The 14,001-nt window shown below is 37.6% G+C and overlaps 1 protein-coding gene across 1 annotated transcript; it reads right to left on the bottom strand.

Annotated features, from left to right (window-relative positions):
* Nucleotides 1–826: 826 nt before the first annotated feature.
* On the bottom strand, nucleotides 827–3,273 carry LOC149281083 (parvalbumin, muscle-like). Its single transcript, XM_089499772.1, has 4 exons — nucleotides 3,234–3,273; nucleotides 2,154–2,286; nucleotides 1,512–1,621; nucleotides 827–961 (listed from the first exon to the last, which is right to left on the bottom strand). The coding sequence occupies exons 1-4, from the start codon at nucleotides 3,271–3,273 to the stop codon at nucleotides 933–935; spliced, it is 312 nt and encodes a 103-aa protein (XP_089355898.1). The 3' UTR covers nucleotides 827–932.
* Nucleotides 3,274–14,001: the final 10,728 nt, after the last annotated feature.

Raw genomic sequence — 14,001 nt, 5'->3', positions numbered from 1 at the left:
TTTGTTTCCTTTATCCTCTTGTAGCTTTCCTGAAACACCACAAGCTCTCTGCAAGCCACCATCTTGAGCCAAGCTAATGCTATACACCAATACACACTCACACTAATGCACAAAAACTAAATACACAGACTGACTCTGAAACTTTGACTCTAATACTACAGTACATACACATATATACACAAGTATGCACACACACTGCTCCCACACCTTATCTTTCTGGGCCCTGTCTCTCTTGCAGCTTGTACTCTCTGTATGAGCTGCCCCACAGCTTCATTTCTATGATGCAACTTATGTGACGTCATGGGCATTTCAGTACGTTTAACCCAGGGTACCGTGCACTGTGGCGCCGGTCTCAATGCACCCTTGTGGCCCTACCTCTATGGCCTCAGGTGAGAGCAGGGAGGTCGGGTCTTCCTGCCTGGTCATGCCTGGTACACCAGCACTGGGCGTGCCCACCTGATGGCGGCCCAGGCAGCATGCATCATATATGTGCATTTAGCATTACTAATGACGGGTGAACAACTATATGTTAATTGGGACAGTCTGACCACCCACAGACCCCTGAGATATAGCTTAGTGGTACCATATTTCAGGAAGAATTAGTGTAAACCAGTTGTGTGTCTAATGGAGAATTGTGAAAAGGAACATACGTGGAGTATAAATTCCAAATAAGGGGATTAAGCCTTCAAATCAATAAAATCACGATTAATTCCTATAATATTTGAAAAAAGAGAGACCAGCCATGAAGAAAACAACATCATATCTTTGTTTCCCAGGTGTATTTGCCATTTATTGAGCTGTAATATGATTATTTCCAGCATGGAGATCTAGGAGGCAGGGACCAGAGGTGTAGTATAAAATGGGAGCAATAAATAGATTGGTGTCCAAGGAGGGAGGTGATATGCACAGTCGGGACCCAAAGCTCGATTGACTTAGCATTCAGCCACCAGGGTTGTGAACTCTGCGAAAACAAATTGAGATATCAGTCAGAGAAAATATTCATAATTTATAAACATTATACTATGTCTACCCAGATCAAAATGCAGTTTCATTACTTCCATTGTCTTGTCTATCACAGAGTTACTGGTTGATGTAGTAATACCAAATGTCCAGAAAATTACACATTTAGCAAACAAAAAATTAAATCTCATTAAGAAATGACTGTGCACATTACGAATTTATGGTGGCTCAAGCAGGTTTGACAAAATCAATTTGTAATGGTCATGATTTATCAAGAGTGCCTGTTAATATTATGTAGATTTGTCACAAGGTGGTAACTGAGTTTGCACATATTTCTCTTAAAGCATCCACTGTATGTCCATATTCAATGCCTGTGTAGAATATGCGTGTCCATATAAAGTAGCTAGTGCCCTCCAAAAATAATTTATCTTTTCCATATTCAAGAGATCTGTGTCCTTGTGGATGATAGGAAAGAGATGGTCCATGTTTTCCTTTTTTGTTGAGCTAACCTTGTGGTTCTAATATGCTGACACTCTTATAAATCTACCTACCATCCACACCGATTTTGCCATCTCCATCTTTGTCACCGGCAGCAAGGAGGATCTTGGTTTCATTGTCAGACAGAGCTCGGCCTTCTGAGGTGAAGCCTTTCAATACGAGCCTGTGGGAGACATTAATCATTTTCCATAGTGGTTCCTTGTACATTCGGTTTATTATAAATAATATTAAATTCTACAAAAACAGTACCATCATAATATGCTTCATGTACTCTCAAGTGGGCGATCATGAGTGCTCTATAACATAAGGCTATTTTCTATGGTTCAACCTTTGACCTCAAGCTACCACATACACAGTGTATTGTGTTCCCAACATTTTATCTGCATTTTAAAAAAAAATCTTTCTGTAAGGCCGCTGTACTTTAGCGCTTTTATACCACAATGTTGCTATTATTGTAATGTAATTTGAGCACCTCCAGTTCCCTTTTATTGCACATTCTGCCATAATGCGAAATATGTTTGGCTTGTATCATGATTCAATTGATGCCCGCATTAAATGTGTGCTGACGTCTCCCAAATTATGCTACCTTATGTAGCATGGTAGGGTCATTATATGTTCATAAATGAATTACTATAATTTTGTTTATGGCTGTTGTATTGTGAGTCTCTTAGGATTGGGTAAATTCATAAACTCACTTTAGTTCATCCTCCTCTATGAATCCACTCCGATCTTGGTCCAGAATGTGGAAAACCTTTTTCACTTCTTCTGTACTTTTGCCCTTCAGACCCACTAACTCAAAGAATTTCTTGTGGTTAAATGAGTCAACAGCTAAACGAGGACACACAGAAACATTAAGACAAAGGTTAAGATATGTTAGCAGGTGATTGTTACCATTGTGAAAGAAGATAATGTTCTAAGAATGGAGATTTTAATACAAAATTCCAAGTATATGGAATCAGACTATAAAGGATCAAATTAATCATGGGGAAAACTTTCCTGATGATTGGTGGTTAAGAAAACATCATTAGTAACTTGTATTTCTCACTAAATCTTTCTTGTGATATCTACAAAACCTGATTATTTAAAATGTCTTCAACAAAAAAATGTTTCACAGACTTTTGTCTTTTAAAATAATTGCGTGGCTGCAATATATTTCCTTGTCTGGTATTTGTCTATTTTTTTACAGATCAGAAGATCTTTTCTGATTAAAAGAATTGATGCCTAAGAATGCATTGGAAGGCTGTTAGTAAAATGGGACAGCTTGTAGAACATTGGAGTCTGTCTATGAAATGAATTGCTTTCAAGAAATAAAAAAGATTACTGTCCTTTAGGCTACGATTCTATATAAAATGACTATGCTAATCAGTCATTGCAATGAACAAGAGTTTAACAAATCATTATTAGCAGCTTTCCTAGGACACTGCCAGCTGTGAAGGACAGACAGAGAAATCCTAACCAAGAAAGTGAGAATGTATGAGCGGATAAGTCGGCTAAAAGAATAGCTCAGTAGAACAGATAGGTAACAGAAGATAGACGCTTAAGAAAGGAGGGGACAGGAAACCAAGAAAGTAAATTTAGCATGAACACCAGAGAGATCAGAGTATTCAGACAAAGATGAGCCCTGGGTAAATCCCCTTTTACTGAACCTGGCAAGGCAGTTTAGGTTTAAAGAGATTGTGTTGGAATGGGATGCTATAAACTGGCTGTTCAGATCATTATATTACAGATTGTATGCCAGAGTTGTTATTACAATGAGCTGTATAATGCAGTCACACTATTGGTAATCCCATAAGGATCATACTGATGAGACTGCATTCAACATTTGAGAAGAGAACATATTGCCAAGTAAACAATTAAGCAGGGTTACCTTCCTTTCACACGTAGTAATTCAATTACCAAATGACACTGATAACGTTGTGAACTCATATTCTTTTAATTTTAAAATAAAAAAAAATATTCCCATTTCAAAATATAACTATGTTCCCCCCATGCCCTAGCTTAAAATTTCTTACCTGCAAAGGCCCCAACAGCCTTTGAGATGTCAGCAGCAGAGAGCAAATCAGTCATAGACATTGCGGCGTTGAATCTGCAGGAGAATGGGACAAACTGAGAGGCAGGGAATGTTCTGCTGGACTCATCACTTCTAAGGGCCAGTCGACCTGATTGCAGATGCAGGCATGCAACCTCCCGTGACAGTGTGTAAAACTGTTGGCAGAAAGCCATGGGGCACCGTGCCAGTCACCTGAGCATTTACCGGTGTCATATTCTCGCATTCAGGGAATAATACATTGGGCTACTAACTAACAGAGAAGCCATTTGGTTATTAACATTTCCAGTATAAGTCATTGTAACCTCCTCTCTGCTACAGCAAAAAATAGTGAGCTGATTGCAGTTGATTATATTTCTGCAACATCAACATAATTTCTTTCCTTCCCTTGTTAAAAGAAAATCCGTTGAAGGGTTCGGTTTTCATTGTTTATTCTAATAGATTGTAAATTCTCTAGAGAAGAATCCTCGTCTCCTTCTGAACCAATACGTCTTAACATGTCAATTTTATCATAACTGTTAAATATTTTCACTGTCACCTGTAATAGCGCTATGGAATCTGCTTGCGCTATATACCGTATTGGCCCGAATATAGGCGCACCCCCCCCACACACACTTTATGTCTCTAAAGTGGGGGTGCGGCCTATATTCGGGGTATAGTGCAGGAATGCGCAGTTCGTATCGCCCAAAACATTCGGGTGCGGCCTATATTCGAGCAAATAAGGTAAATAACATGTAGTGTTTATCAATAACTAAGTGAGGCCATGTTTTATCCCAGACTTGATAGCATACACGATCATATGTCATCTGTTCTCTTCGTCTTATGTTTCTTTCTCCTTTAAGTCACTTTTTATACGGACAATGTGCAATGCTTAAAATGGGCTGCCCCAATCTTTCTTATGTTAAATATTTATTGATGTGTGCTGCTTAATTAAATATTGGTTACAAATAATAATAATAATAATGTTAGTTATTAATGTGACACCTTAAGCAGCTGCCCATGTATCTGACACATTCGTTAAAGTGGGAGACCTTGGGGTGGGAAAAAATCCTTTGGGTGGATTAAGTGGTCTTTTTTGTGGATTACAATCATAATGAAGATACTGTACAATTTGCTAAATTTGGGAAAGGATGCCATGTCTGTCTGAAAAAAAGGGCAATCAGGTTTCTGGGTCAAAGGCTCACTGTTTCTAAATTATACTGAAAGCTCTCTTAAAGCTAATTAATGCGCCAGTTAATGGAATCTCAAAAGATCATGAATTCTACAACTTTAATGACCTTGTTACAAACAACCTCCTTTTCTTGAATCTACAGTAATGACATTTTGTCCCCTTTACAGCTCAAACTATGAGAAATTCTCAAGAGGTCATTGTATTGACCTTTAATATATCTGGTTAAAGTAATGTTATCCTTGCATAGGCATCTTTTCTATAAATAAGCAAACCCAACCTGTCATTTTAATTTTTGTAAATGTGGCATATAAAATGCCGAATGCATTTGTTGACAAACCCAAATGTCCTTTAATTATTTATAGCAAAAAATTGAAGGGTGGGCAACTGTACACATCCCAATCAATAAACACAAGAAAATGTTAAAATATTATGTTTAGTGACAAATTTGCTAGTATATTAGCTATCACAATGTTTAGATGCCATTTTATATTTCCAAATGAAGCAAATATTGTCTTCTACTTAACAATGGATGACAGATCCACTGAAACACTCTTGACATGCCTGAGATGCAAGATGTTGATTGTTACTCATTATGGAATGATGTTTAAACTGTTGAATTTGAATAATGAATTTGCCTTAACAGCTTTTTTTTTACCACAATGACAAGAACACAGTAGATCAATAAGTGAATGAGTGATCGTAATACTGACAGGGCTATCCATACTGATTAATTTCCATGTACTCAAGTGAAGAGATCCTGGAAATACGAAGAGCTTGGGGAACTCTCCGACCATGCTATATTTATTATTAAAGTGCAATCATCACTGAAGAACTGGTAATGCTCCAGAAGTGATAATTGTATGCAACGGTTCACACTGGTGTCTATACTTCTATACACTAATTTTAGGTATAGTGTAGTAAAGTGTAAAAATTACAGAACAGTCATAGAACTAAGAATTGATACAAGGGCTGCATGACATTCATGATTAAATATATGTAACCTGTTATTATTTTTAGGGCAGAAGGTCATACAGTATAGCTTATTAGCTTATAACTATGTAGGCTTCAATAAAACTGTCTCAGTGCTTAGTAGGAAAGACATTGTAGGGAGCAGGTTAGGTAGGCATGGCTAGTGAGGCCAGTAAATAAGAAAGGGCTACCTTACTGCATCTAAATAATGTCCAGGTAAAACTCATCAGGGGGTGCCATAGTGGCACAGACCTCCAGCCAGGGGTGTAACAATCATGGTCACCAGTTGTTTGCCCCTTTCAGGCTGCTAGTTGCACGTAACACCCTTAGCTAGTGGCATGGGGAGTGCAGAGATCATCCAATCCCTGCATGCTGTGTCTGACTGATACATCGGGCAGAAAATTACATCATATCAGTCTGAATCAGTCTGCACACAGCATGGAGGAAGACAGACACTCCACTCCTGCAGTTGAGTGGTGTAAGCAGGGGCACAGGCAGGATGTTTGGGGCAAAGATGGCACCGGCAGGATGTTTGGAGGCACTGACAAGCTTTTTGGTGGCAAAGACGGCACAGACAAGCTGTTTGGGGGCACTGACAATAAGTTTGGGGACAATAATGGAACACACAAGCTGTTTTGGGACAAAGATAGCACAGACAAAAGTGTTTGGGTGCAATGACAAGCTGTTTGTGGACAAAGATGACACAGACAAGCTGTTTGGAGCAAAGATCGCACAGACACGCTGTTTAGGGACAAAGATGGCACTGATAAGCTGTTTGTGGCACAATGAGAATGTTGCTTAGTGAAAACGGGGGCATCCCCGGGCAATTCACACACCAGGGCCCTGTCTTTTCTAGTGATGTCCCTGCCTCCAGCCTCGGGGCGGCGACCTCTGTGTGTGTCTGCTGAGGAGCACGGGGCTCTGTCTGTATGTTTGTGCTGACGCTGTGGAGCAGCCAGCGTTGAGCACCCTACTAGCTAGCTGCGCTTTGGAGAGTGTGTGTGTGAAAACACCCCACTAGATTACCAGGGAACAAGTAAGGAAGTCTTGGGGGTGCAGAAAGGGAGGAGAAATGCAGTTTACTAATTTGCTCAGGAAATATTCTTGCAAACATTACATTCCTTGTTTTTACATTTTACATTGCCAGAGATCCTTGGTGAACGACAAGCGCTGTGTCTACCATACAGGGGATGTTATGCTGGTAGCTATGCCTATCTCAGTAGTCTCAGGGACCCCACCCAGTTGTAAAGATTACATCAATTAGCAAATTTAAGATGAGATGTTTGATCAGTTGCTTCATATATTATATTACAGTTTGTTTGCCATATAATAACACCTAAACCTCCTAACATATATATATATATATATATATATATATATATATATATATATATATATATATACACACACTATATTGACAAATGTATTGGGACACTTAACAATTACACCAACGTGGATTTTGATGACATTGCACTCTAAATACATAGACAATAATATGAAATTGGTCCCTCCTTTGCAGCCATAACAGCTTCCTCTCTTTGGAGTTTTTTCTGTGGACATTTCTGCCCATACATCCAGAGGAGCATTTGTGAGGTGAGGCACTGATGTTGGATGAGAAGGCCTGTCCCCCTAGTTCCATTCCAGTTCATCCCATAGGTGTTCAATGGGGTTGAGGTCAGGGCTCTGTGCAAGCCAGTCAAGTTCTTCCACACAAAACCAACCATGTCTTTATGGACCTTGCTTTGTGAACTGGGGCACAGTCATGGTGGAATAGAAAAGGGTCTTCCCCAAACTATTCCCACAAAGTCGGACTCATGACATTGTCCAAAATGTCTTGTTATGCTGTAGCATTAGGATTTCCCTTCATTGGCACTAAGAGGCCAAGCCCAAACCCTGATTTCAATAATTAAGAGGTGTGTCCCAATACTTTTGTCCATATATGGATAAACTAAACTCCACAAAACTTTTAAAATAACAGAATAAAGGTAAATTAAATTTCATGTATTTCAAATAAGTAGCTGAAGTCTGCAAAATAACGTTTGGATTAAATAACAGTTATGTATAACAATAAAATTGGCATCAAACCAATTTCCTTGGTGCTTAAATTAAAATAAAGCAGAACAAAGGTTAATCAGTAGCTAACAGGGTTATTGCTACTTCTCAATATGTATTGTTGATGGCTCAGATGCCAAATTCCTTTGCAGGAAGATGTGTCAGGATCATTGAGGAACACAAGGAGGATGGAGGCCTAGGTTACCTTGAACTGTTTGGTGTATGTGCTATATATGGTCTCATTAACATTCAGGAAGGGAATTAATGAAGGGGGAAGGCATGACCAAACAGAAAAGCATTATCAAACTCTCCTGAAGTTTTCTATTGGAAAATCTATATTCAGTGATCAATATTCAAATATATTCAATGAATTCTGTTTGGTCAGCTGCATATACAAATTGTGTAAAAGTACATTTTAAGAGCGCAAAGCTTTACAATTATAAATCGTTGGGTGTAACTTACCCACCTGTTAGGCCAACCATCTCTTATTCTATCTCATAAAATGTCTCACATACTTTGCCAAGTTAATTGCAGCTGGGCATCATCCACCAGTAAATAGCTCCTATAATCTGTTGCAGAGTGCCAGCTGCCAATGTTAAACTGGAACAGTATCCAAGCCCTCCCCCCTTTCCATTCCGTGTCCTCATCTTTATCCCCTCTAGATTTTGGACGCCAAACTTATTGAATTTCAAAACCTCTACAGCTGAGTACTGTCCTGCCATATTACTTGTTGCCCATATTTAGTACCGTTTATCTAAGTCATTCCTTTCTAGATTTGTTGCTGCTTGCTGACACTATTTCTTTGTTTTTTCACTATTTTCTTTCACTATTTCATGGAATTACCTTTAGCTCATCAATTTTTCGTCCTCATCTATTTTTTATAGGGCTTTCTCTGTCCTACTCACTCTATCACTAAAACTGGTGCAGACATAATCTGATTATGACTAATTTTTCAGAGGTTATTAGAGCTGTCAGCTATTAATTAAATACATTTATTCAGCATCCATTTTCCAGCCTATAGGGAGCTATTATACCAATAGCATTGCAGACTGGATGAAACTGAAATTGGTTGCAATTACATTACATTTATTTATGACATTTCATTTTAGAACTATTCAAAAGTAAATTAATACTGACCGCAAATCTCTGTATACCTTTAATTATATCCTCTCTCTCTCTCTCTATATATATAATTATAATATATTCTTCTTTTTATTCTTCAATTTATCTGAATTCTCCATTCACCATAATAAAATTATAAATAGATTCACATGCAATAGTGTAGTACGATATAGCTGTTAATTCAAGTCATTCAATAATTTACACTAATAATTAACTAATTAACTAATTTTTCAAAGTTGTATCTCCTAAAGAGCATCATGCACAGATTTGTCTTGATGTTCTTGATGTACCTGCATACCTACTTAAAATAGAATTGATGCCTTTATGGGAACAGATGGAGCGTTTAAAGCAAAAACAAAACATGAAACAAGTTCCTATATAGTGATGTATAAAGAAAAGGCAGATATATCCTCAACTTTTTGTCATGCAATGCATTCCAAGTACCAATACTTTGCAGACATAATAAGTTAGGATAAGAGGATTTATGTCATCAGTAGTCTGCATGAAAAGATTAGTGGTCCTAATGATATTATTTTATATAACTGTACATGTAATTGTATGTGTACATGTGTATATATACATATGGCTTCTACACATATCTGTTTGCTGGTCATTGTTCTTTAGTGTATATACTATTATTATTATTATTATTATTATTACGATTTCATCTTCATATATTCTGTACCTGCATATCATTGCTGAACAATATCTAAATTATCGTATTACACTATATTGTTTTGGAAGACCAGCACAGCTATCTCGAGCAATCATGCATGATCCATATTCAGCCATCCATGACTTGTCCTTTACCTTGTTTCCCCTAACTTTTCTTCCCTGAGTTTCCACCTTTACCCAACAAACCGCCACTTAAATAGTCACATAATTATTTTCTCATTCACTACAATCATCCCAATAAGTTTTCCATGATTCCCTTTCCTTAGTACTCACTGATGGATGGATCAAAATCCGTGGGAAGGGCTGACACAAGAAGATGGTCAAAAGGCAATGGTTAGGTGTCCCATAGGAGGGACACCCTCTTAAATACTTTTTTCCAACTGTTCTATTTTGGGAAGATTCATCCTCCCCTCCTCTTTATCCTGGTTTCTTGGTATCAGATACCCTGAGGCAGCAGGAGAGATATCATGTTTATTGACAAGTAACTTATCAAGGAACTCTATTAATACGCCTGGCAGATGCTCAGCTCCTGGACTTGGGCATCAGAGGCCATAGGAGGAAGAAGGACTGATTAAACAACAATCTTTTCCAAAATTATTAGGTGGGGGCAGGGGGATTCATAGGATGTTTGCTTGGACCCACAAAGCAAAGCCAGGAGTTCAAACTCTGTTGGTGCATGGACAACATGGATTGATTCGTCAAGGTGTTGCAATATTCCAAAAGTTAAGGGCTTCAATCCAAGGAATATGTAGCAAATGTGCCAGGAAAAAGGTCATAAGCCCAAAGAGCTAAATCACTTGGGGGGAAAACTTTGGGCCTTGATATCTTAGAAGAAAGGAATTGTGGATTGTGCAGTCAAGAAATAATGGATGAAACAATTGGATTAATAGTTCACTACCTGATGGAAGGCTTTCATCTACATGAAGTTATCTACTAGAATTAATTGGACAGATGGAGCGCAGTCTGACATAATGGAAGTGAATGCTAAATGATGTGGATTTCTTTTTTTATCTAAAATAAATGCAATAACACCATATTTTTGACTGGACCAGAAATAAATCATTAGATTTCTTTGCCTCCTGAGTGCAGCTATAACTGCTGTAAAGCCACATATACTGGAGAAGAAATCTCATGGATTGTATAATTTTATCTCTTATTTCCTGGAACACCGTCAACACAAGCAAGTGCCTAATGTATCCCTAGCTCTCCAGCAGTGGCTTTATTTTATTATGTTCCAGAAATAAGCTCTAGGATGTGGGCAGAGCCACACATTACAGCACTGTCTAGTATGTTTGCGTTTTATAAATAAACAAATGATTATCTCAACGGCCAACTGGAACCATGCAATTGTAGCATCCTAGTGTGATGGGAAACACTGCCCAGGATTGCCATTACCTCTTGGAATGAAAATGGAGTTGATTAACTACAAATCATTCTGTCCCCGCCTGTTCTTTACCATCTGCCAGGACTCCTGAATGAGTAAACTTGGACACACACATAACTTGTTGTAGTTGCAGGTATGAAATACACAGCCAAGCTTCATCAGCATGTTGTGGGCTCTTTTGTATGCATGGACTCAGAGATTACTTATCACTGACATACAAATAGCAACTGGTCACTCATTAATAACTACAGAGATGTATGATCTCATACCCCCCCCCCCAATAAAATTCACTACAATAGAACTGTGCTATACTTTAAATATATGCTTTATATTTCTAATTTCATAATGCCTTGCTTTATTCCTTCAGATATGCATTATGAAGAAGGTACGCCATTTTCTTGCTTTTAAAATATACTGTATTCCTATATACCAATGCCTGGGAAGCCACTCTGGCACCCAAAGGATTGATGATTATAGTGTGGTTTTAAAACTCAGAGTCTCCGTTAACCCTGAGAGAGCCATATTTGCAAAGTGCAAAATATTTTTTTCTACTATAAACTAAATAATTGGAAATAACACTAACAATGCAAATGATTAAATATCATGTAGTGTAGAACAGTCTCTATTTACTTAATTCCCTAATGTCCACTGTGAAAATAACTATGCAACATTGGAAATGGAACAACACTAACTTAACTTTGGAAACAAAAATAATTGCTTAGAATGTTTCATGTTCAATCTGAAACTTGTTTTCCACCTGGTGACTGATCACTCATTAAAATCACTGCGGTTGTTCTAAAACGTTTGGCTTCTGTTTTTAAATTCTGTTTTAATCTGTAGAAATGGTAACAACTGGCTCACTGCATTGCAGAATGGCTTAGATAATTATAAAATGCGTTTCCTCACTGCAAAACTCATGTGAAATCAACACAACAGATTTATCAAGAAAACACATGTAGCAATAAACCAACCTTTATTGGACAGGGAAATTTGCATGTAAAGCTTATTTACTTTATTTTCGGAGGTTATAGCTGAGAATATAATTTTTCCATAGATATACTGTAGAAAAAAATATAACTATATACTTCCCAGGATAGTCTACCATTAGCTCTCCCTTTTCTGGTGGTGGGTTCATGTAGGGCTGCTCCCCTGGCAGGCTTTGGTGAGCTGGACTGGAAGCAACCTGGGATTAGGCAGACTATGGGTGGCTATAGGTGTGGTATAAACAGGAGTGTTACCAGGTCTGACTATAACCCAATTTTCTTCTGGTGAATTTATATATAACCACACTTGGAGGATGAACATTCATTCTTTAATAAAGACATATTTGAAAAAGTTCTCAAATGAAGATCAATATCACTAGAAGACATCAAGAGGATTTGGGGGGACATTTCTCCTGCACGAGCCTTTTTGCCGATGCCCTTATTTGGCCACTTTGCCTGCTATTAATTACCAAATTTCACCCAAATAAACACTTTTACAGCCAAGTTCCATGGATTTTGTGATCATTTAGATCTTATTTATATGTGTATATATGCTTTTTTTACCTTAAATAATACATCATTTTTATATACAATACAGTACATAATTCTATTATACTATAAATTATAATCTTAATAAAGACATATATATGGATTTATATTTATATATAATTCAAAATATATTTGTATTTGCTTCATTTGCCTCAATGTATTATTTATTTGAATTTCATATAGTGCCAGAAGGGCTAGTAATACACTGTGAAATGAGATGGTGCATGGTCTATTATATACCGATTTAGCTTTGCCGTGTGTAATATATGTCCTCATTGCAACTTTTGCTTTAAGTCAGTCTTGATAAAGTAATCAAAAGCTTCCCGCATAGCGGTAGATATATACCAGTATAATTCTAGTATTTTACCTGTGTGCAACTTAAATTAACACTCTAAATTGCAAAATCCAAAAACAAATGTAGCTTGTGGAACACTAAAACTTCATATAAAAATATTCTTAAAAAGAAAAACTAAAGTTTAGTGGATAGTGAGGCAATGTTTAGTATAAATAGAAAAAATGTGAATAGCCAATAATGTGTTACATTGTAAAATATGCATAACTTGCCAAATTCTTAGGTACATGAACACTAAGTTCCCTAAGTTCATCTTAAATTGGTATGAATAGAGAGATCATGCAATCAAATGTCTTCTATGGGCACCCTTGATAGCTTTAGCCCAGTGAGTTTCCTCTGTGGATAGATTGCAAAAAGCTTCAGGTCTGGGAGATTAATTGTATGGGGAACGAGAAAAAACTTAGTGGTGTTTCTGGTTTGTATAGAGTTACCAATGATAAACGCTCTGTGGCCTTAGTATGGGCTGAAGGTGTAGTAGAGGCTAATAAGGAGAGGGAATTTAAACATGCATTTCATAGGCATAACTCTATCCTGAATCTAAGATGAGGCCAAGGACTGATTAAGATCTGGGTCTCTAAATCAGAAGAAAATGGGCAGACTAGATGGGCAGAATGGTTATTTGTCATCTTTAAAAATTAAGTTTCTATGTTTACGGAGTAGAGGGATTAAAGTCTCAGAGAGACTGTTTACCCTAAAGAGGGGCACATGGAAACAGAATTTGACAGGGCTTCTGATGCTGGATTCTCCTGATACGTGATATCAGGATACATTTATGCCTATCCCATGGATAAACTCACAGAGCACTTGCAATATACATTCTTCGATGGTGGGGCATAATTGGATAGAGGAGGTCATATAATATTCAAATAATAATACATTCTCTTCCAGTGTGCACGCTTTGAACTTGCCGAAAGGATAAAATGTGAAGAAGGTATTGTGTCTATAACAGTGATGTTCCCCTTGTCTGTTGTAATGACCCATGTAGGTGTTACTCCCTTCATGAAAGAAGATACCCTTTGGTACAGTGAACACCAAGACTTAGCTGCTTCCAAACCTAGTCTCTGTCAAAAGACAAAACAAAGGGTGGGGGCAAACCGAGTACATACAACACCAAAGAACTTGCTGAGGTCAATTACCACAGAGCCAATATCATAATTAATCCACCCAAAATTTTACAGATGCCAAGACATGAAATGCCATACATAACTATAGAACACTGCAGTATGAAATCTGGTACCA

The sequence above is a fragment of the Sceloporus occidentalis genome, unplaced genomic scaffold (assembly GCF_023333645.1).
Source record: "Sceloporus occidentalis isolate IW3139 unplaced genomic scaffold, rSceOcc1.0.p SCAF_139, whole genome shotgun sequence".
In the NCBI taxonomy this organism is placed as follows: Eukaryota; Metazoa; Chordata; class Lepidosauria; order Squamata; family Phrynosomatidae; genus Sceloporus; species Sceloporus occidentalis.
Note: the sequence above shows the minus strand (reverse complement) of the source record. Positions and strands in the feature narration are given on the sequence as shown.